A 23262-nucleotide genomic window follows, 5' to 3' on the forward strand; every position below is an offset into this window, starting at 1 on the left:
ATCCATAGACCTTCAAACCCATTCTCATATTACATGAACCATCCTGATTGTCCTCCTCTGGCTGCTCTTCAATTTATCCAACTCCATCCTAAAGTGTGGCACCCAGAAGGAAGCTTAGTACTCCAGATATGTTCTGACCAAGGCAGATCTAGCACAGAGGGACGATAATACTCCTCACTAGTCCTGCAAATTATGCTTGTCTTAATGTAGCCCAAGACCGTACTAGCTTTCTTTCTTTTTTTTTTTGTACTAGCTTTCTTGCATGTCATATCACATTACTGACTCATTTCAGCTTTCATTTCACTAAAGCCCCCAGATATTTTTCAGAAGAATTACTGTCAGGGGCAGCTAGGTGGCACAGTAGATAGAGCTCTGGCCTTGGAGTCAGGAGGACCTGAGTTCAAATTCGGCCTCAGACACTTGACACTTACTAGCTGTGTGACTCTGGGCAAGTCACTTACCCCTGATTGCCTCCCCCCAAAAAAAAAAGAAAAAGAAGAATTACTGTCTAGCCATCTTATACTAGAGAAATTGAGGTTTTAGCCCAAGTGTAAGACTTTTACAATGCTGTAGCATGTCAAGATCTGTTCATCTAATATGTTAGTTATGAATGCTTAGAGCTTGGTCAGATATCAAAGACACCAATGTCAGAGAACCTTTAATATTGTCTAGTCCAAAGGTTTTTAACTTTGTAAGTATCATGGACCCCTTTGATGGCCTAGTAAAGCCTATGGACCCCTTGTCAGAATGTTTTTAAAGGCATAAAATAAAATACACAAATTACAAAGGAAACCAATTATATTGAAATACAGTTATGAAAATATTTTTAAAAGAAGTTTATAAAAAACAAACAAATTATGGTACCCCCAGGAACTAATGAAATCCCACAGAGGTTGACTGAATTGTCCAAAGTCATATAATCAGGCAACAAGCAATTATTCGGTCCTTACTAGTGTCAGGCATTGTGCTAAGTGCAGGAATATAAAGAAAGACCAAAACCAAACCAAACCCAGTAAACAGCAGACCCAGGATTTGACCTTAGATTCTCACATACCCAATCCAGTGTGCTTTTCTCTATGTGGCCTTATTGTTTATCAGTGAGTGCCTATTTGAGGGTCTACTCTTTAGCAGACCGGTCCGCTTGCTTTCATTGCTGCCTCAAGCAACACTCAGTAGCTCCGGAGGAGGAACCAAAACTAGGATTGTAGGTTAATGCCACCATTGGGATAGGGATTATCAGGACAGTAAAAACCAAAGAAGGATACAAGGAAAGTTCTTATAAGGGATGCCTTAGTTGGAATTGCCCTCTAACTAGGGATAAGAATTTGGAGAAATTGTTAGGAAGATAGGTGTTTTATTTGTGGACCTAGGAATGACTGTAGGTTCTCCTTTGTGCTTTGGGACAGAAAGAGACTGCTTTTTCCCTAATGCAAGGGGGAGAAGTTAGGAAGCCTCTCTCTGCCTTTGGCTTGTAGGAAAGCAGTCAGCCATAGACTCTTGGCCTCCCAACTCTGCTTGGTTTCTGGGCCTCCTCCTTTGCTGCTGCTGTCTCTGAGCAGTTTGTCCCCATGTTCCTCTTCCCCCCACTTCATCTCCCTGTAACATCATAACCCTGAGCAACCCCTTCCTCTGGTCTGTTTGTCCTCTTTGGCTCCTGCTAAACTAAGTCTCAGCAACTTCATTAACACCCTTAGTATAGGCTAGAGTTGAAAGAATGGGACTTGGGACTGAGAATAAATATATGAAGTAAGAGATGGGGATGTTGCGGTCTGAGAGGTTGAGAGGTTGTGACCCCTCAAAGACTGAATTACAGGATGGGTCGTCTGGAATGAATTCACAGACTCAAGCATTCTTTAAGTCGAGGTGGCAAAGTTTATTGTTACACTTTTCAGTGGGAAAAGACTCTTAAGGATTCCTGCAAACTTAGAGAGGTACAGTTAAAGTTTATATATGATAAAATACAAAAAACATGTGCCAAATATGCTAACTAGGGGATTCAAAGTGGGATTAGGGAGTGGTTAAGGAGTAGTCAGTTCTTAAAAGAACATGCACTTCTTGTACCTACTTTGCAGGTGTTTTACCCAGAGTTCATTAGGAAAAGCCCAAAAGGGGGGCCACATGGAGGTGTGGTTTTAGGCCTGCTACTTCACTAAGTCAACTGGAGTTCAGGGTAACTGAGAGTTGTCCAGTCTGCCACCAATCAGTGTCTTGTTTGACAAGATAGATGTAGAGAGTACACATATGTCTTAAGCCTAGAATACAGTTAAAGGGGCAGCTAGGTGGCGCAGTGGATAGAGCACCGGCCCTGAAGTCAGGAGGACCTGAGTTCAAATCCGGCCTCAGACCAAACACTTGACACTTACTAGCTGTGTGACCCTGGGCAAGTCACTTAACCCCAATTGCCTAAAAACTAAAAAAAAAAATTTTAAATAAAAATAAATAGAATGCAGTTAATGAGGAGCCCAGGATGTAGATAATGTGGTAGGGGGTGGTAGGATAGTATAGTAGTGGGTAAGAATGTCTTTAGGACCCAGTGCAAAGCCAGTTTAAGGTAATAAGTCCTTCAGGTGCTGTTTGGAACTGCACCAGGGAGAGAGATAAGGGTCTTGCTGGGGCCCACTCATGAGTAATTGCTAGGCACAGGGTCCTTGGGCTGGGGAGAAACTGTCAGGAACAGTGTTTCTGAGGCTAGGGAGAAATTGGGGTCCAAGTACAAGCACCCAAACACAAGCACCCAAGCACCCTGTCAGGGGAAGGGCAAGGCTGGGAGGACTCAGAGACTGTACTTGTGTCCAGGACAACCTCTCCCTACCTTTCTGTATACCCTCTCCACTCCCCAGACTTCCTCCCCCCAGTCTTGAAGAAGTTGTATCCTTAGGATCTCAACCTGGCTCCAGGCATTCCCTCTAAAGCCGCCCACCACAGGAAAAGCAGAAGTCTTCTCAGGACACCCGGGAGCCATTTGCATAATTAGAAGAACCTCCCCAGGGCAGATTAAAGGAATGAGGTCGCCTCTGACACACTTCTGCCTGGAGCTGGGTTTGCCTTCTCTCTCTCTCTCTCTCTCTCCCCTAGACTCCTCATTTCTCTGTCTTTGTAGCTTAATCTGTGGGTCTGTGTGTGTGTCTTTATACTTGTGCCGTCCCCATTTCACCCCTCCACCTCCTTCTGTGACATAGGGTCTGTGTGTTCTGTGTCTTTCCTCTCCGTAGGCACCTCTGACTCTGTCTCTCCCTGATTCTTTCTCACCCTCTGTGTGTTCCTTTCACCTCTCTGCCCCTTTCTTTCTTTGTTCTCTCACCCTTCCCTCTATCTGTGCTAACTCTCCCCCATTGATCTTTCTCTATCCCCACTCTTCTGCTATTTCTGTCTCTCTTCCTCTATCTGTGCCTTTCTCTGTCTTTCTTTGCCTTCCCTACCTCTGTCTGTCTATCCCTTCTCTCACCTCTGCCCCTCTCCACCTCTAGTATCTCTTCTGTGTTTCTGGGTCTTTGTATTGCTGAATTTTTTTTTTCACTCTAGTTCTTTCTGTCTAGCTGTTTCTGGCTCTACTTTTTTTTTTTTTTACTACGTTTCTATTTCTCTGGCTGTGTGTCTATCTCTGTCTTTCCTGTACATAACAATCCCTTTGTCCTTCGACTCCATCCCTGTGTGTCTTTATATTTCTCTCTCTCATTTTCCCCTTGTCTCTATTTCCCCCCTTTCCTTCTTCCTACCTTTTAAAAAAGCTTCTTCACTGTCTGTTATGTTCCTTTCCCTTCTCTCTTTCCCCTTTGATTTTGCATTGTCCTCTTTGCTCCCCTAAAATGGCCTTAGAGCTAGAAGAGATAACTTTAGGGCAAGGAAAGGCATTGGGGTAAAGAAAAGAGACCAAAGGGTGCTTGCTGTTAAGCTGTGAAGTTATTCAAATTCAAGAAACAATTCAACAAAATGCTTTTACTAGACGTGGGCCAAGCACTGATCAAAAGACAAGAATAAATTAGAAGGGCCTTGTCCTCAGGAAACTTGCAGTCTATGAAACTAATGAGAACATTACGATGTGCCCTGAGTGACTTGGGCTGGTCACATGACCTGTGTGTATAGACATAACCAGAGATTCTTGGTTCTAAGACCAGTTCTCTATCTCCTAGGTCAGGCTTCGTTTCATAGCCCCTTATTTTACGGAAGAAACAACTGAGGCCCTTTAAGGTGAAATCATTTGCCTCCAAAAGTTCTCTCAAAAGTGGTAGAGGAGGGGATAGGCAGATATAGGAGGTGTGGGCAGCAGAGTTAGTTTGCTAGAGAGGACCTCAGCTGAGGTGTCATTGGAAAGAACACTGACTTTACCTGTCTGACTCTGAGCCTTAAGTTAATAGCGAAGTCATTTAACCCACTCCTTTAGTTTTCTCATCTGTAAAATGGGATGATTGGATTAACTGGACTCTGAGATCTTTGCAACTCTAGAGATATGGCCCTAGCAGTCAATATATTACAAATGGATATGATTGGCAGAAGAAAAGGGGAAGGGGCAGCTGGAAGGACCTTCAGGGATTAACTTCTGGCGTAGTGTAGATAGGAGGGGCAAATAGGGACTTTTTTTTCCCTTTTTTTGGCTAGGCAATGGGGTTAAGTGACTTGCCCAGAGTCACACAGCTAGTAAGTGTCGAGTGTCTGAGATCTGATTTGAACTCAGGTCCTCCTGACTCCTGGAGCTCTATCCACTGCACCACCTAGCTGCCCCCAAACAAGGACTTCTTGCAGGCTCCTGGTCCAGGCAACATGAAGGATGAATTATGCTGAGAGAAGGTAACTCCAACTGGTCTTTCTTCCTCCCTCTTTTTCTCTTTTGTCCTTCAGTGTTCTTTACCGTCCTGCTTGCCCTAGGGCAGCTAGGTGGTGCCATAGAGCACAGAGCACTGGGCTTGGAGTTAGGAAGACTCATCTTCATGCATTCAAATCTGGCCTCAGACATTTATTAACTGTGTGACCCTGGGCAAGTTACTTAACCCTGTTTGCCTCAGTTCCTCATGTGTAAAATGAGCTGGAGAAGGAAATGGCCAACCACTCCAGTATTTCTGCCAAGAAAACCCCAAATGGGGTCACAAAGAGTTGGACAAAACTGAAACAACTCAACAACAACTGTGCCCTGTTCTGCCCTGCCCTACCTACCTTGTTCTGCCCTGTCCTGCCTTGCTCTGCCCTGCCCTACCCTGCCTTGCCCCAGCCATGCACTGTTCTGCTCTGGCTTACCTTCCTCTGTTCCCCTTCTCCCTTCCCTTCTGCCTCCCAAACTTCCAACTTTCTACAGCTAAACAAAGGCATTGATAAGGCTAAGCTTTCCTTGGTTCCCTTTTGCCTGGAGCTCAGTGTTTATGGGGGGCTTGGGGTGGGGCCCATAGATTTTGACACCCACAAAAACAGAAGGGAGCATGCAGAGTACCTGAAGCCTTGCATTTTGCCAACCTGATGCAGTCTCTTTACCTGACCCTCACCTTTACCCATATCTCCTAATATGCACCTCTTCCACTGCTACCCCAAAGAACAAACCTCCTATTTAATCTGCTTCAAACAATATGATGTCCCTATTCTCCCTCATGCTGCAGGATTCTAGATAAAGGTATTATCTTTTGAAGACACATACACACATTTAAATACAGATGTGTGTACCTATAAACACGCATACACATTTAAACACTGATACTGGGGAGGTCCAGAAATGCATTCCAGTCCAGCCATCTGAGGATCGGCCTGACTAAATTAGAGAAGTCTCATCACCAGAAAGTTGCTTCAGGGTAATGCCATGACATTTTTTTCAGTCAGTTATTATGAAGACCATCTATTAAAGTATAGAGGGCTTATGATCAGCTGTGGTGGAGGGAGCACCCACGTGGAAGAAATATCAACCCCTTGAAATATAAAAATGCATGGGCATATTCAAGTCTACACAAATGTACACATGTGATCATAATAGATGCATACATGCAAGCATGTGTGTGGTTATACAAGGCACATTTAAACTCAGATATATGTGCATACATGCATGTAACTTCAACTGCAACAAGCATTTATTAAGTATGCACTACGTACAGAGTAGTGTGCAAGGCACTAAGGGACATATAATAGATTATTATGCATAGACATGGCTCCCTGACTTCTTGAGCTTAGGGTCTAGTGGAAAGGTACTATATATACACAGATAACTGTAATACAAAATAATACATGCTGAATATATTGGAGAAATAAAGATTGAGAAGGGAAAAGAGATACATTCCAACCTGGAGGAAAAAGAAAAATGGAGACGAGAAAATAAGAGGCCTGCACAAGGGATGGGAAATGGTCCAATCTGTTAGGAACATAGACCATGTGGAAGGGAAGTGTATAAGATAATCCTGGGAAGATAACGTGATCTAAGATTCTGGGGAGTTTTTGGTGCCAGCACAAGGAGGCTGAAGTTTATATGATGAGCAACAGGGTGCTCTTGAAGGGTTTTCAGTGGAGGGGTGACATAACCAGGTCTATGAATAAATCTGGGAGCAGTTTGAAGAACGGACCAAAGCAGAGAGAGGGTAGACAATGGGAGTTACTGCTTTTCTTGTAGTTTCTGCACATGCATTTCATCTCCATGCCTTTTCACAGGCTGTGACCCATGTCTGGAATACACTCCCTCCTCACTTCCACCTGTTACAATCATCAGTTTCCTTTAAAGCTCAGCACAAGTGCCACGTTCTACATAACTCCTTTCCCGGTCCCCCAAGCCTATAGTGTTCTCCCCACAAAAATGACTTTGTATTTATACATTTTGTATGCACCTATGTGTGTGCGTGTGTGTTTTATATATATAATCTCCCCCTATAGAGTTCATCTTGTTAATTTTTTGTCTTTGTATTTTCAGGACAGTCCAGCAGGTTGAAAGTGCATAATAAATGCATGTTGTTTGATTGAATCCAATTCAACAAGCATTTATTAAGAACTTGCTATGTGCCAGGCACTTTGCTAAGCACTAAAAATGCAAAGACAAGAGTGAGCTCCCTGCCCTTAAGAAGCTTACATTCTACTGTGGGGAAATAACACAATAAAGAAAATAAAATACAAAATATAGACAAAGTAATTTTGGGAGGAGAGAACTAACAACTGGGAAGATCAGGCTAGCCTTTCTGTTGGATTGTAAGAGGCAGAGATGAGAATAGAATGCATTTTAAGCTGGGGAGACAGCACGCATAGAGATGCAGATTGACTGCTATGTGTAGGGAACAGTAGGCAAGCCAGCAAGGACAGTTCTCCCTTTACATAAATTTACATTTTGTAGATTCAACTTTACATAAAGAATCCTGAAAAAAATCTGCATTCTGAAAAAGCACCTATGTTAACTTTACTGTACAGTTCTATGCTCATTCTCTCTGCTTCTGCCCCTTGGCTGAGCCGTTCAGTGGCCTCCTACACCCCTAACAAAAAATACAGAACCCTAAAAAACCAAAAAGCCCTCCAAGGAAGAACAGACAGGCCAAGAGATCACTACTGATGCCAGTTAGGGGTCTTGGATTGAGACCTCTGTCACGAGACAGGAGACCTTTGTCCTACTTTGCCCACCTGCTCTCGTGACAAGCCTCTGTGTGTCTGTCTTCTGTCTATCCATGTGGATACCAGGTATCTGTCCCCAACTCCTTCATATCATCTGTCTTCTCCTGTCTCTGTCCATGTTCTGCTTCCACATGTCTGCCCTTCTTCCTCTCTGTTACAGTCAGGCCCCCACATGATTAGCCCTACCTCCCCTACCTCCCTACTCCCACCATCTTGTTCCTTCTCCTCCTTTTGCTTCTCTGCCCCTACCCCTCATGTGTCTTTGAATCATGTGTGGGCCTCCTCCCTCCACAGGCACACAGCCCCCTTTCTGCCTCCATCCCTTCCCCATATATGTGTGGGCAAATTTACATTACGTAGAAATTACTTTACATAGAGGTCTGTGGAATAGTCTACTTACATAAAATAAGAGCTATCTGTATGGGTGCTCTATGGAGGGCATGAAAAAAAGTATTGATCAGTAAGCCTAGAAAGGTAAGCTGGAGTCAAATTGTGGAGGACTTTGAAAACCAAGCAGAAAGGTTTGTATTTCTTGCTAGAGTCAAGAGGGAGCCATATAGCTTTCCTGAGCAGGGCAGTAACATAGTAAAACCTCTGCTTGAAGAATATCAATTTGGCAGCTGATTGGAGGATAGACTGGCAAAGGGAGAGACTGGAGATGGAGATTATTTAGGAGGAGCTATGGTGATAGTAATGGGGAGAAGTGATGAGAGCCAGTACTAAAACACTCAGTGTCTATATCTCCTAATTTGTGCCATGGATTCTGGGCACAATCAGAGCGGGAAATATTCAAAGCTTGTGCTTCAGGCCTTGAATGTGTCTTCATGGTCCTCACGTAGCAGTGACTTAGCCCACTCCTTCCACCACACCATATCCTACAAGAGGCAGCCAATTTGGGCTCTTCCCAACTACATGAAAGGAGGAACAAGGGGAGAGGTAGATGTGGGAGACATATGCATCACATAGTCGGCTAGAGGGAAAAGCGTATCAGTGCTGGAGAGAAAGTAGATTAGAAACTCAACAGGGGACCAGGCCAGGCCTCCCCATCCTCATCTTGAGGATGACCAGCTCAGCAGAAGGGTAGGGGAAGATATTTTTACAGTAGTAGGAGGGTGAGAAGCCAAAGCGTAAGAGAGGAAACCAGAGAAAAATGAGTGGAAATAGAAGAGAGAGACCAAAAGACCAAAAATCTGAAGGAGAAAACCTTTAAAAATATATTTCTCAATGTCAGTAACAAACCAAAGGAAAAACCTAGCTCACAGAGAAGCTCATAAAGACAAAATGAAAAACAAAAAATTGAAAGAGAGGCCAGAATACAACGAAGTATTAGACTCAAAACATGTACAATATGGTGTGTGCTGGGTCTTCTGGCATGCCCCCTTGGCACACATTATCATTGGTCCTTCTCCTCAGAGAGGAAACTAAGCAGTGACTCAGTGGCCTTTACAGGATGTACTATGCACCCAGCCTATCCTCTATACATGCTTATGATTATACCATGAATGAAAATGAGGAAAACTCTTCTAATGAAAAAATCCTTCAGACTCTCCAAATATCATGAACAATATAAAAAAAAATGCCAGAATGGCTCCAAAGAGAAAATTTTAAAAGAAGATATTAGGAATGAGATTATGTCAGAAATCAGAATACTTAATGCAAAATTTTAAAGACAAGCAGCAGGGTAGAAATATAGACGACATGATGGAAAATTTCTTTAAAGAAACAGAGGCTTTTAAAGAAAGAATGGCAGATTTGGAATATGAAGTACTTAAGCTGATTGAAATTTTGCAGAAGAGAAGCAAAAAACAATTTTACAAGAACCCATAGAATCTATACAAGCCAAAGCAACTAAAATTACAGGCAGGCTATGCAGATATAATGCAAAAATATTTCTCAGAAGAACTTAATGCACATATTTACATATCAATATTTAATATATATATATATATATATATAATGATAAGTATATGTATACATACATATATATGTAAAAACTGAAAACTATATATTAGGAATCCATGTGCCTGGAACTTTTGAACACAGACAACAAAGTGCTGATGGATTGAATCCCCAGACTGCTGCCAGAGAAACACATACACCTAAGCACAAACATCACATATATCAAGCAATCAGTAAACATTTATTAAATGCCTATTTGTCAGACACCTTGCTAGGCAATTAGGACACAAAAGGAATGGAGAAACAAAGGCTAAAATGAAATAGTCTCTTCCCTTAAGGAGCTTGTAGACAGATGTATATTTATGCACAAGCATATTTAAACCTCACACTTAAAATTCTCAAATGTGTAGTGTTTAAATTTCTCAATTTCAATAACAAAATGTTGCAGGCAGCCAGGTAAAAGATCTTTTAACCATGAAGAAATGCCAATTTGAATAACTCAGGATTATTCCTTCGTCACAGGAAACTGGAAAAGAGGATGGAATGTATATTGTGTAAAGCAAAAGAGCTCAAGCTACAAGCTAAAATAATATTCTGCAGAATTGGGTTTAATCATCAATGAAAAAAGATCTTTTATAAAAGAAAGACATAAAAATAAATTAAAAAGCAGAGATAAGCAGAATATTTGACTTGTAAACATTCTAAACAAAAGAAACACAAGATAGGAAAATAAGTATAATTTTTGAGCAAAGACTAAGTAATGAAATTAATTCACTCACGTTTATAGGTTATTTCTTAGAGAAAAAAAAAGTTTAAATTGAACAAAGGGACCATCCAGGGACAAAAAGAATCTGAAGTACTGATTATTTAAGGAGAACTTAAATAAGGGAAGGAAGAAAGCTGAATAAACATTCAATCAATAAATAAACATTAAGTGCTTTCCTATGTGCCGGACACTATGCTAAACACTGGGGATGGGGGAAAAAGGCAAAAATGAAGTCTCTGCTATTAGGGAGCTCATATACATGTACAAGATGTGTAGAGTGTAAATGGGAGGTAATATCTAAGGGAAAGCATTAGTAGCAAGGGGGTTGGAGGTCAGGAACAGGAAAGATTAATTGCAGAAAGTGGGATTTAAGCTAAGTTTTGAAGGAAGCCAGGAGCTAGAGGTGAGGAGGGAGATCGTTTCAGGCATGGCAGACAGCCAGTGAAAAGGCACCAACTTGGGAAATGGAGAGTTGTGTGAAAGGAACATCAAGAAGTATCATAGAGTGGGTAGAGAGGGGAGTAAAATGTAAGAAGGCTGGAAAGGTGGGAAGGGGATAGGTTGTGAAGGGCTTTAAAAGACAATGTTATATTTGATCTGGAGGTCATAGGGAGCCACTGGAGTTTATTGAGTGGAGAGCTGATGTGTCAGATCAGAAGATCACGTTGTTAGCTGAGTGGAGGATGAACTGGAGTGGGGTGAGACTTGAAGCAGGGAGACCAACCAAACTATTGCAATAGTCCAGGTATGAGGTGATAGCTGGTGCCAGGGTGGTGTCTGTGTGATTGGAGAGAAGGGGACGTATACAAGAGTTACTGTGAAGTTAGAAACAACAAAGCATGGCATGTCTGTGGACTAAGTCCTCCCACAATATCTTTTGTGGGAGGGATAACGGTAGATGTGCAGAAGGGGGAAGGGAAGATAAAGTACAGTGGGGAGCTAGAGATGCACTCCTACCTAGTCTATAGTAAACTGAGTCTCTCAACAAAAGTAGAGCCTATGGAAAAGTAAGAGAATAGCAATGGAGGGAACTTATCGGGATGGGAGGAATAGAGGTAGGGTCTTGTCCAGGAAGGAAGAATAAAAGGGTGATGCTAAAGAATGTTCCAATAGAGAGTTTGTGTATGTGAGTCTGTGGAAAGGGGCCTTAAGATCAGTTTTGTCAGAGAGGGAGGATGTACACATTAGGAGACTATCTTCTTTGAGAAATGGTTGTCTCAGGACTGCAACCAACCTCAAGAGAGGGAATGTGACTCCCTAGGGAATTCTGCACCAAAGGTGCCTAGGCAGGGAGGATATAGAACCAGAGATGAGCTTTAGGAGTGGTGAGTGAATATTGTGAGTTCATGGGATAGGGGCTGTTCTCATGATTCTGGACAAAGAGTGATTCCAACCACATAACATTACTTCCAGTCAATACAGCTTCCTTCATAAATTGATATTTCTAAGAGTTCTGGACAGCAGGGGAAAAAAAGGAAGGATGGTGTAAGATCTATAAATTTAATAGCATAAAAATGCTGTAGAGAAGAGAGTTTAAATTTGGTGCCCAGAGACTACATCATGAGAGACACAGAATGATAAAGGAACAAATAAGAGTACAGTCAACAAATTGGAGAGTTGAATTCAGCATAGACTACGAGGTAGTGAAAAAATGAGGACAAAGAAAAGGAAAATATAGAATATTACCTAAACTAAGGGAGTAGAGAAAGAAAAATTTTAAACCACATGCCTGACTTAGAAAGTGAAGGGTCAAAAGAGAGTTCAAAAGAGATAAGTGAAATAAGGACAGAGAGTTGAAGGAAGAAATGAATATTTAAAGAAAATTCAAGGAATTTGTAATAGTGTTAGTAAACAGTACTGTGTGTTGGGAGGAGAGCCTAGAGGAATAGACTAACATAAAAATATTGTAAGCAAAACTAATTGTAGCAACAAAGTTCTAACTTAATAGAGGAAGGGGGCAAAAATCAAATAAATAAATAAATAGAGGAAAGCACAGGCCTAGCACCATAACCCAAAATATCAATGGATTAAACAATACAAGAAAATGATAGAGTGGCACAATAGCTAAGAAAACAAAATTTACCAATCTGTATATAAGAAAATAGATCTAAAAATAAAGACAAAATACAAAATGAGACACTGGAACAAAATTTACTATACATAAAGTGATTGCAAAAAAAAAGGCAGGAATTGCAATCTTTACAAAAGCATAATGTCAAGAGTGATAACCCAGGAGATCATATTATGTTTAAAAGTACCATAGGTGATGAAACTATCAATACTAAGTATATGCACTAAATGGTATCATATCTAAAGTTATAAAGGAAGTTAGCTGAACAGGAAAAATGATTAGATAGCAACATAATAACAATAGACTTTAATGTTCTTTTCTCAGAGCTGGATAGATCTAACAGAATGATTAATAATAATATAAAAAATAGACTACTAAACAAACTGTTGGAGAAGTTAAATCTGAAAGACATAGGATCTTCTGAATGAGAACATTAAAGTATGTACAAATTTCTCAATAGCATGGTGCCGTTGTAAAAACAGACCACATGCTAAGGCACATGGAAATTGTAAATATTAAAAAAAAATGATAGAAATACTAAGCATATCGTATATATCTCATAATGCAATAAAATTACTATTTAATATAAAGAACACAAGCAGAAGACAACTCAGTACAGCCTTAATAATGATATCTAATTAATGAGTGGGTCAAAGAACAAATCATAGAAACTATAACTAAAAGAGAAGTATAACAGTGAAAAAACACAGCAATCCTGGGCTACAATTAAAGTCCCACTCAGGGGGAAAATGTCTCTGAAACATACATTAACAAAATTGAAAAAAAAAAAGCTGAATGCACAACAACAACAAATCCTAGAAAACCAACAAATAGGCAAGGCTGAAATACAACAAAAGAAGAAATCTCAGAAATTAGAGAAAATGTAAAACAAAAATACCATAGAAATGATGAAACTAAATGCTGGTTCTTTCAACAGACTAAAAATTGATTTTAAAACCCTAAAATAGGTAAATAAAACTATAAAAGCAAAATGAACAAGGTAAAATCACAACAGAGAAGGAAGAAAAATAATCAGAACACAGTACAGCCAATTATGTACTGGAATAATCAAAAATTGACAAGAAATGCAGGATAACCTTCCAATATCAAATGCCCTAATTAATACAAAATGAGAGATATTGAACAACCCATTCTTTGAAAATGAAATTGACCAAACCATAAGGAAATACTAAAGAGGACAGGGGACTCTGACCCAGAGAGGTTTATAGATGAATTCTATCAAATATCTAAAGGCAAGTAATACCTATGTCATGCAAATTATTCTCAAAAAAAAATAGAAAAGAAAATATTCTATGAAATATACAATCTCAATACTTGAACCAGGGAAGGATAAATCCAAGAAACACTGTAGACCAATATTACCACTAATATTGATGCAAAATTTTTCACTAGCAAAAAAGATTTTAGTAATACTCAAGCACTCAAACTGATGTTTGTGCTCATAAAATTCTAACAGTTAAGATCACAACTTGCCCTTCCAAATCATCTTGTTCAACTCTTCTACATATTCTCCCATAAGTTTGATACAGGTAGTCCACTAACATGTTTGGAGGGGGGAGCTGCCTTTTCTTCTGACATTTTGAAGAAGGTACTAATGCAGTACTCTGGCTATTCACTTAAAGAACTCCACGTGACCAACTCATCTTTTCTCCTTGTCATACATTTCCTAGATAACATCTTTTATGCTTGTTACTCAAAGTTCCTTGTTGATAGTATATTGTTCGCTGCCCACACTTAGCCATATGCCTCTCCATTGCCCTTTGTGTAATAATCCATTTTTAATCCTTCTGAGACTGTTGTGTTCTATATCTGACTGCCAAACAGCAATATATCCAAAAAATTATTCGAGTTGGATCTATACCAGGGATGCAAGGATGATCAACATTTAGGAAACAATTAACATAATTAATCATAACAAAAACAAAACACATGATTATATCAATTGGTGTAGAATAAACCTTTGACGAAATATGATGCTCTCTCTTTTTTTTCTGCTAAAAACTTCTAAAAAGCATAGGCTTTTTATGTTTAAAAAATAGTAACATGGGTGATGAAACTATCAATACTAAACATATGCCCCAAATGAGATAGTATCTAAAGTCATAAAGGAAGTTAACTGAACAGCAAAAATACCATTAATACAGACATTTTTATGACAAGAAAATACATGTTAGTCATGTCCAACTCTTTGTGACCCCATTTGGGGTTTTCTTGGCAAAGATGCTGGAGCAGTTTGCCATTTCTTTCTCCAGCTCATTTTACAGATGAGAAAACTGAGGCAAACAGATTTAAATGACTTGCCCAGGTTCACACAGCTAAGAAGTGTCTGAGGCCAGATTTGAACTCATGAAGATGAGTCATCCTGACTTTAGGCCTGGCACTCTATCCACTGTGTCATCTATATTTAAAACTAAAAGCTAGCATTATTCACAATAGGGAAATGAGACTTTCCCAGTAAATATGATGGCAAATTGAAACTCTTTTCTCTCCCCACTACACATAATTTTAGAAATGCTAGTGATAGTAACAAGAGGAAAGGAAAAAAATTAAAGACATAAATATTAATAAGGAGGGACAAAATTATCCCTGTTTGCACTGACATGATTTACTTAGAAAACTCCAGAGAATCAGAAAAGAAACAAATTGAGACAACAGATTTTGTAGAAAGAGGATAATAAATAAATCCGTTAAAATCAGCATTTGTATGCAATCCAGGAGGAAATAATAGAAAGGGAAATCCCATTTAAAATAACTGAAAATTCAGTCAATCTACCAAGACATAAATAGCATTATAAAATACTTTAAAGCAATAAGAAATGACTTAAATAATTAGAGGGAAATTCATAGCTCAGATTTGAACTATGTCAATATTTAAAATTATATCTAAATTAATTTACAGATTTAGGGTTATACCAATCAAACTACTATGGAGGTACTTTACAGAGCTAGACAAAATAATTACTAAAAATAATTTGGAGTGATAAAAGAAAGTCTAGATTTGAATTTCCAGGCAACAATGAAAAAAGAGTATGAAAGAGAAAGAAATAGAGCTCCCTGTTCTTAAATTGGATTATAAAGTAGTAATCATCAAAACTATGTATTACTGGTAGCTAGGTGACCTGATAGAGCACTGGACTGGGAATCAGAAAGCTCTGGGTTCAGATACTGCCTCAGACATTTATTACAAAAGTGACTTTGGGCAAGTCACTCAACCTCTCATTTTCCTCAGCTATAAAATGGTAATAATAACAACACTTATCTCCCTGGATTATTATGAGGGTTAAATGAGATAATATTAATAAAGCTCTTTGCAAACCTCAAAGCACTCAGTAAATGCCTCAAAGCACCCTATAGATGCTAGGTGTTATTATTATTAAATTAGAAAAGCAGGTAATTGGCACAAACTAGATAAGAAAGAATCAGAAGTAATTAAATATAACAACTTAATGTTTGCTAAACCTGAGAACATCACTACTTGGGGAAGGACTTTCTGCTTCATAAGAACTGTTGGGAAAACTGGAAGCAGCTTAGCAAAAAATATATTTAAACCAGCACCTTATGCCATCAATATAGCACAATACTTTCTAAATGGATATCAGACTTAAATATGAAAGACCACATAGAATGGGGGAGATGAATAGTTATCTTTCACAAATATGCTGGTAGGGGAGGAAAGGAGAATTCTTAACCAAACAAGAGAGAAAGGAGATCACAGATGATAAAATAGATAATTTTGATTACATGGAATTGAAACACTTTTTCCACACCATCAATATAGCTAGGATAAGAAGGAAAATTGTCAGCTGGAGGGAAAAATATCCCTTTGTGTCAAATATCTGTGATAAGGGTCTGATGTCCTAGTTATATAAGGAATTTACACAGATTTATAAGATCAACAACCATTTCCTGATGAAGGTGATCAAAGAATATGAACAATTCTCTAAAGGATTGCAAACTATTAACACAATTAAAAGAAAGATTTGTTTAGATCACCAATAAGAGAAATGCAAATTCAAGGTTTCACCTCATAACCCTCAAATTTGCAAAAATGACAAAAGATGGAAATAGTCAATTTTGGAGAAACTTATGGAAGACAGACCCAATAATACAGAATTGGTGGAGTTGTGAATTGATCCAGTCATTCTGGAAAACAATTTGGAATTGAGTTAATAAAGTGATTAAAACCTCCATATTTTTTCACCCCAAAATCCCATTGCTTGGCATATTCTCTAAGGGAGGGCCAAGATAGAAAAAAAATCCCATATATACCAAAATATTTATTGCGGCACTTTTTGTGGTAGCAAATAACTTGAAACAAAGTACGTGTTGATTGATCAGAATGACTATATAAAATTATATCAGACAAATATAAAGGAATATTATTGCACTGTAACAACCAGTGAACAATGAAGGATTAAGAGAAATATGGGAAGATTTTTATGACCTGATGCAGAGTGAAGTAATCAGAGGCAAGAATATATATGATTACAAGGATATAAAGTATAAAAATAGCAAAATGAAATTTGGACACAGTGTGATTATCATGGCCAAGCTTGGTTTGAAAAATGCATTTCCTGCACTCCTTTATTGCAGAGATGGAGGGCTATGGGCGACAGATTGTTTATGCTGTCAGATATGGTCAATGTATTGGCTTGGTTTTGCTGAAGGCTTTTCTTTTTCTTTTTTTCTTAATCTTTGTAACAAGTGAGGTTTCTTCAGATAAAGAACTTACCGAGGCATATATTTGGAAATGAATGTGATTTTTAAAAGACATGGTACAAGAGAAAGGAATCAGGTGCTAGAGTCAGAGGATCTGGGTTAAAATCTCACCGCTGATATTTACTACCTGTGTGACCTTGGATCAGTCACATGACTTCCCAGGGCCTCATTTTTCTCAACTATAAAATAAGGAGGTTGGACTAGATTGCCTCCAAAGGCCCTTCCAGTTTTCTATCTGTGGTCCTATAAATTAAGTGTCAATTAAAAATAGAGATGAGGACAGATGAAGTAGAAAGCAGAAAAGACAGGATTTTCAAATTATTAAAAAATGTGAGATGATTGAGAAAGGAGTTCAAGATAATGCCTACGTTTTATACGAGAGGAACTGGTTAGATAGTGTTTACATGACAGAAATAGGGTGTTAGAATCCTAGGCTTTGAGCCAGGAAGACCTTGGTTGAAATCTCTCCATCAATCAGTCAACAAGCATTTTTTATAAGCACCTACTATGTGCTAGATATTATGCTAGGTGCTGGGGAGACAAGTACAAAGGATGAAACAATCTCTATCTGCAAGGAGTTTACCCTCTAAAATCTTGATTCAGAAAGGCTAAGGTCACCCACTGCATCCTGAGCCATTGCAGTTGTTTTGACCCTTGTCTTGCCACTGGACTCCGATGAGAGCAAGGCCCATGACTCTGCAAGTCAAGACACCATCCTCATGGTGTCATTGGTCTTTGAGAATGAAGGACAAACAACATACATGCATGACATAACAAGTACACACATAAGTGTTTGCAAGATGAATATAAAGAGGATAAATACAAAGTAATTAACACAAGGTAGTTTGGGAGAAAAGAAACTAGCAGTTGAGGGGATCAAGGAGGTCTTCATGTAGGAAGTGGTGCTTGAGCTGCATTTTGAAGGAAGACAGGGTTTCCTGGAAGTGGAGGTGAGGAGGGAATCCATTCCAGGAATGGGGGAGGTAGGTCAGCCATCACAAAAGCAAGGAGTCCTCAGACATTAACCTATTGTGTGACCATGGGCAAATTACTTAACTTCAATGAACCTCAGTTTCCTCACCTGTAAAATGGGTACAATGATAGCAACTACCAACAGAATTATTATAAGGATCAATTGAAATGACATAGAGTGTGTAAAGTGTTTTGCAAGCCTTAAAACTATATGCATGTGAGCTATTATTTAGTGTTTACATTAGTGGTGTCATTATTAATGAGGCTCTCCATTCTAGTGAAATATGGAAGCAGTGATACTGAGCATGTGGGAGGAAGAGTAAGGAATTTTTTTTTTATAAAATTTTATTAATTTATTTATTTTTAGTTTTCAACATTCACTTCCACAAGATTTTGACTTCCAAATTTTCTCCCCATCTTGTCTGTCCTCCCACCCTAAGACAACATGCACTCTGAATACCCCTTCCCCTAATCTGCCCTCCCTTCTATCTCTTCTCCCCTTCCCTTATCCCCTTCCCCTTCTATTTTCCTGTAGGGCAGGATAGATTTCTATACCCATTGCCTGTATTTCTTATTCCCCAGTTGCATGTGAAAACAATTGCTTTTTAACATTTATTTTTAAAACTTTTGAGTTTGTCAACTATTTCTCAATTACATTTTAATCTGGTTCAAGGCATACTCTGGAGTGCTTAGCTGCACTTGGCTGCATATTTGACACCTCTGCTGAGCACTGTCACATTTAGACCCTGATCCTGGGAGGGATCAGCACACTGTAATTCCAGGGTACAGTCTGAAAGCCATGGGCCTGACCCTCTCTCCTTTTCGCTATTAAAAACTAGTAATAAATAGACCTTTGTATAGCCCTTTTCTGGTTTCCAAAGCTCGTTACATACATTGTTTCATTTGATAATCTCACCAAACCCTGTGAAATAGGTATAATGGGTAGTATAATTCTCGTTTACAGATGAGAAGACTTGGGCTCAGAGGGGCTAAGGGACTTATCCTAGGTCACACAGCTAGTAAGTATCAGAGGTGAGATTCCAAACAAGGATTTAGCACCTCCAGGTCCAACATTGTATCCACCACAATTCACTACCTTCCAAGCAAATGTGTCATGAGTGGTTGAGCCAAATATGAGATAAGAACATACAGAATTTTATTCTTTCTCCATCCTCCACTCTTCCCTTAGCACCAAGAAGTTCATAATGAGAGGACTTGCCAAGGGGAGGTGTATCCTGCCTTGTTCTCTACCCCCACTGAGTTCTGCTTGGGCACTAAGCCATTCTAGTTTTTAGTACACTCACCAAACAGACATTTCTCACATACCTCCATATGTATACTTGCCTTTCTATCTTTGAGGTTCCTCCCATCTCAGGCCCAAGGCATGGAAGGAGGCTCTGAGGCTCATGGACTACACCAGAGACAGCAACGGGCTAGGAGTCAGGGTATTTAAAACCTTGTAGGTAGAGAGATGCTTCAGAGGCACCAAGTGGCTTAGGTGGTAGGGGGGTGGGTAGGTGACTCAGAAGGACTTTGCCCTCACACTGCTATCCCCATCGACCTCACCTCTGGCTGACTTTGTTTTCCTTTTCTTCCACAGTCCCCCCAGAGGATCCTACAATCGATGGGGGCCCTGTCATCCTGCTGCGGGCAGGGACACCGTACAACTTGACGTGCCGAGCTTGCAGTGCCAAACCTGCTGCTACCATAGTTTGGTTCCGAGATGGGACGCAGCAGGAGGGGGCTATGACCACAACGGTGAGGTTCTAGGTCCCATCTTACCTGCCTAGCCTGAGTTCCAGGGTCACCATTCATGTCTGCCCTGGACTTGTACTTGGTCTAGCTTGGGATCCAGAGTGGGCTGCTAGGTGGCGCAGTGGATAGAGTGCCAGGCCTGGAGTCAGGAAGACTTATCTTCCTGAGTTCAAATACAGTTTCAGATACTTACTAGCTGTGTGACCCTGGGCAAATCACTTCATCCCAATTGCCTAAAAAAATGAACTAGAGAAGGAAATGGCAAATCACTCCATTATCTTTGCCAAAAGAACCCCAAAATGGGTCACAAAGTCAGACATGACTGAAAAATGACTGAACAAATTGGGATCCAGGGCATCCCTCCATCCACATTTTGTTCTTAGTCTTAACTTACCTACCCAACATGGGCATCACCCTGTCTCCCTGTTCCCATTAAAAAAAAAAGAAAATTCCTCAATCAGACCCCACCTCATCCTCGTCATCTGGATCCCATCTCACTGATTAATTGAGGTTAAACAGTAAGAAAGTATTTATAGAACTCCTTTGTACCCTTCATAAGGGTACCCTTATCCTGTATTTCTAGGTTTATCTTATATTTTTCTACACTGAAGCCAAACTAGAAAAGTGTGTCTGACCCTCACACATCTCTAGCATTCTTTCACCTCTATTGACTTTGCTCAGATCAGTCCCTATCAGGGAATGGGCTTTCTCTCTCTCTCTCTGTCTCTGTGTCTCTGTCTCTCTGTCTGTCTGTCTGTCTCTCTCCACATTTTTAATTTCTATCCATCCTTTGAAGCTCAATTCAAATGCCACCTCCTCCAGTAAGCCTTCCTCAGCCCACAACATCCTTCCCTTCTCCTCAAATCTCACATAATGATTTGCATCTCTTTGTTGCACTTACCACATAATTATGCATTTTTGTATTATCTATGAATGGGTCCTATCCACCTACTAGATTGTAAATGTGTCAAGGGCAAGGACCAAAGGTTATTTAAATTCTGCCTCTCCCTAGATTCTAGCACAATGATCTGCACACAGTAGGTGCATAATAAATATGTTGAGTGAATGAATGCCGAGCACTGTGCTTAGCATGTAAAGGGCTACATAAGAAAATGACACTATGCCTACCCTTAAGGAGTTTATAGTCCCTTTGGGGGAGATAAGATATATATTCATGAAAAAAACAAATAACTCTACCAGGCAGTATATACTAAAAACCAAATGAGTAGTGTAGACTTGTAAAGGCTGTAGGAGTTCTAAGGAAGGAGAGGTCACTGTGGGTTGAGGGAAGGCATGGAAGGCTTCATGGAGGAGGTGAAACCTAAGACCCTAGGCAGCAGAAATGGGACAACTCTTTAGGGTTAGAGTTCCATGTTTTCTCCCTTCTCCCTAGAAAACCCAGCTTTAATTCCTAAAAGGATGGGTGGGTTATTCTTGTCTTACTTTGATTTTTTGCCTTTCTTCTAACACCCCAATCCCACCACCAGGAGGTGCTAAAAGATGGAAAGAGGGAGACCACAATCAGCCAGCTGCTCATCTACCCCACGGATTTGGACATTGGGCGTGTCTTCACCTGCCGAAGCACCAATGAAGCCATCCCTGGTGGGAAGGAGACCTCTATCGAGCTCAACGTGCATCGTGAGCCGGGGCAACACGGGGATGGCCTGGGCCTGGGGGTGTGGAGGAGCAGGATTGCTGTGTGTAGAGGAAATAGAGTACAGTAGAAAAAGCTCCAGATTTAGAGTCAGAATATGAAAGTTTAAATCCCTAGGCCACTAAATAGATACAATCCAGAGTTGGCACTGAGTATAAATCACACCTTAGACATTTATTAACTATGACATTGGGCAAGTCATTTAACATCTATTTGCCTTAGTTTCCTCATCTATAAGATGGCCATTTAATAATATCTACCTCCTAGGTTATTGTGAGAATCAACTGAGTTAACCTATTTAAAGCACTTTGCAAATTTTAAAGTTCTATACAAATTCTAACTTGGTCTCCTCCTCCTCTTTCTTTTCTCCTCTTCCTCCTCCTCCTTCTCCTCTTTCTCCTCCTCTTCCTCCTTCTCCTCCCTCTTCTCCTTGTCCTTCTTCATCATCATCTTCTTCTTCTCCTCCTCTTCCTCCTCTTCCTTCTTCTCCTCCTTCTTCCTCATCTTCTCATCCTCTTCTTCCTCTTCTTCTTCTTCCTCTTCCTTTTCCTCCTCCTCTTCCTCTTCTTCTTCCTTGTTATTGTTGTTGTTATTGTTATCTGTGTGACCTTGGACAAATATATCACTTCCTTTCACCTGTACAATGAGGGGTTTGATGACCTATCTTCTATTTATCTCTAAAAGCACATGATTCGGGAAAATAAAGGGTGGGGCAGGAGAAGCATGGCCCTATAAAATCATTCCTCCTGAGCAGGCTGGGCAAAGGCTTTCAATGAGTGACCACACTACTTAGAATGACCGAATCCCAGAGCTGCAAGGTGCCTCACAGGCCACCAAGTCCAGCCTCTACCTGAACAGATAAACTCTGCAGCATCCCTGGCAAGTGGTTGACCATCTGGTCTGTGCTTGAAAAATTCCAGTAAGGGAATCTACCTACCTCTGGCGGAGATCCATTTCACCTTTAGCATTCCCCTTTGAGGATAAAAAAAGAAAGGCAATGTTTTTGGCCAGTTTGGGAGAATGGTCAGCCCTGAATTCCAAGGTGGGGGCATAGCAATAGGAACTGCAAGGTTACTCTTGCTCTGAGGATTGACCATGCTTCTGATTGAAGTAACATCGCCGCCTACTGACAGCTATATGTAATGGTACCCACAGAAGCATCCATTCAGAATCTTGCACTTTGTACTCAATCATAGAATTTAGAATTGTAAGGCACTTTGGAAATCTTCTAATCCATTCCATTTTATGGATTAGAAAAGTGAGGCCCAGAGACATCAATTCAACTCAACTCAAATAACTTGCCTAGGATTACCCAGGTAGCAGAGCTGGGATTTGAACCCAGGTCTTCCAACTCCAAATCCAGGGCTCCTTCTGCTTCATCATCTTCATTCCACCCATGATGAGCATTTTATTGAGCATTTGCTGTCTCCAGCATGTCTACTAAGAGCCAGGAGAGATGTCTTATTTACAAAAGACACAGTCCCTCCCCTTAGGTGATTTATTTAATATTCCTAGGCCTCAGTTTCTTCATCTGTAAAATGGAGGCTTCATCAGTAAAATGTGTGTGTGTGTGTGTGTGTGTGTGTGTGTGTGTGTGTGTTATGTTAGACTAGATACCCCTTTCTGCTCCTGAATTTGTAGCTTTTCTCCTCATGGACTTTTAAGTCTCCATCTTTATTTTCAATCCCCTAAAAGCCATGAGGGCAATAATCCCTTGGGGACAGGGGTAAGGAAGGTAATTTATTCAATGCCATTGATAAATTTTGAACCTAGGTTCCTGATTTTCCTGCCCTGTGTGTCTGTCCCAGTGTTGGGGGGGGCAGGAAATGGGGGAATTGGGGAGAAGGA

At 40.2% G+C, this 23262-nt stretch overlaps 1 protein-coding gene across 4 annotated transcripts in view; it reads left to right on the plus strand.

The window, feature by feature from the left end:
* The window catches only part of KIRREL1 (kirre like nephrin family adhesion molecule 1), a 166710-nt gene that overhangs the window by 127173 nt on the left and 16275 nt on the right, over positions 1-23262 (plus strand). For 3 of the 4 annotated variants that reach the window (XM_020991446.2, XM_020991447.2, XM_020991448.2), the window contains exons 4-5: positions 19606-19763; positions 21248-21398. In XM_020991446.2, the coding sequence (XP_020847105.1) occupies positions 19606-19763; positions 21248-21398 (309 nt within the window). Of the gene's footprint in view, positions 1-4672; positions 4786-19605; positions 19764-21247; positions 21399-23262 lie in introns of all 4 variants that reach the window. The other variant, XM_078156188.1, reaches the window with a different exon arrangement.

The sequence above is a fragment of the Phascolarctos cinereus genome, unplaced genomic scaffold (genome assembly GCF_003287225.1).
Source record: "Phascolarctos cinereus isolate Bilbo 61053 unplaced genomic scaffold, phaCin_HiC Scaffold_5;HRSCAF=322, whole genome shotgun sequence".
Taxonomy (NCBI): Eukaryota; Metazoa; Chordata; class Mammalia; order Diprotodontia; family Phascolarctidae; genus Phascolarctos; species Phascolarctos cinereus.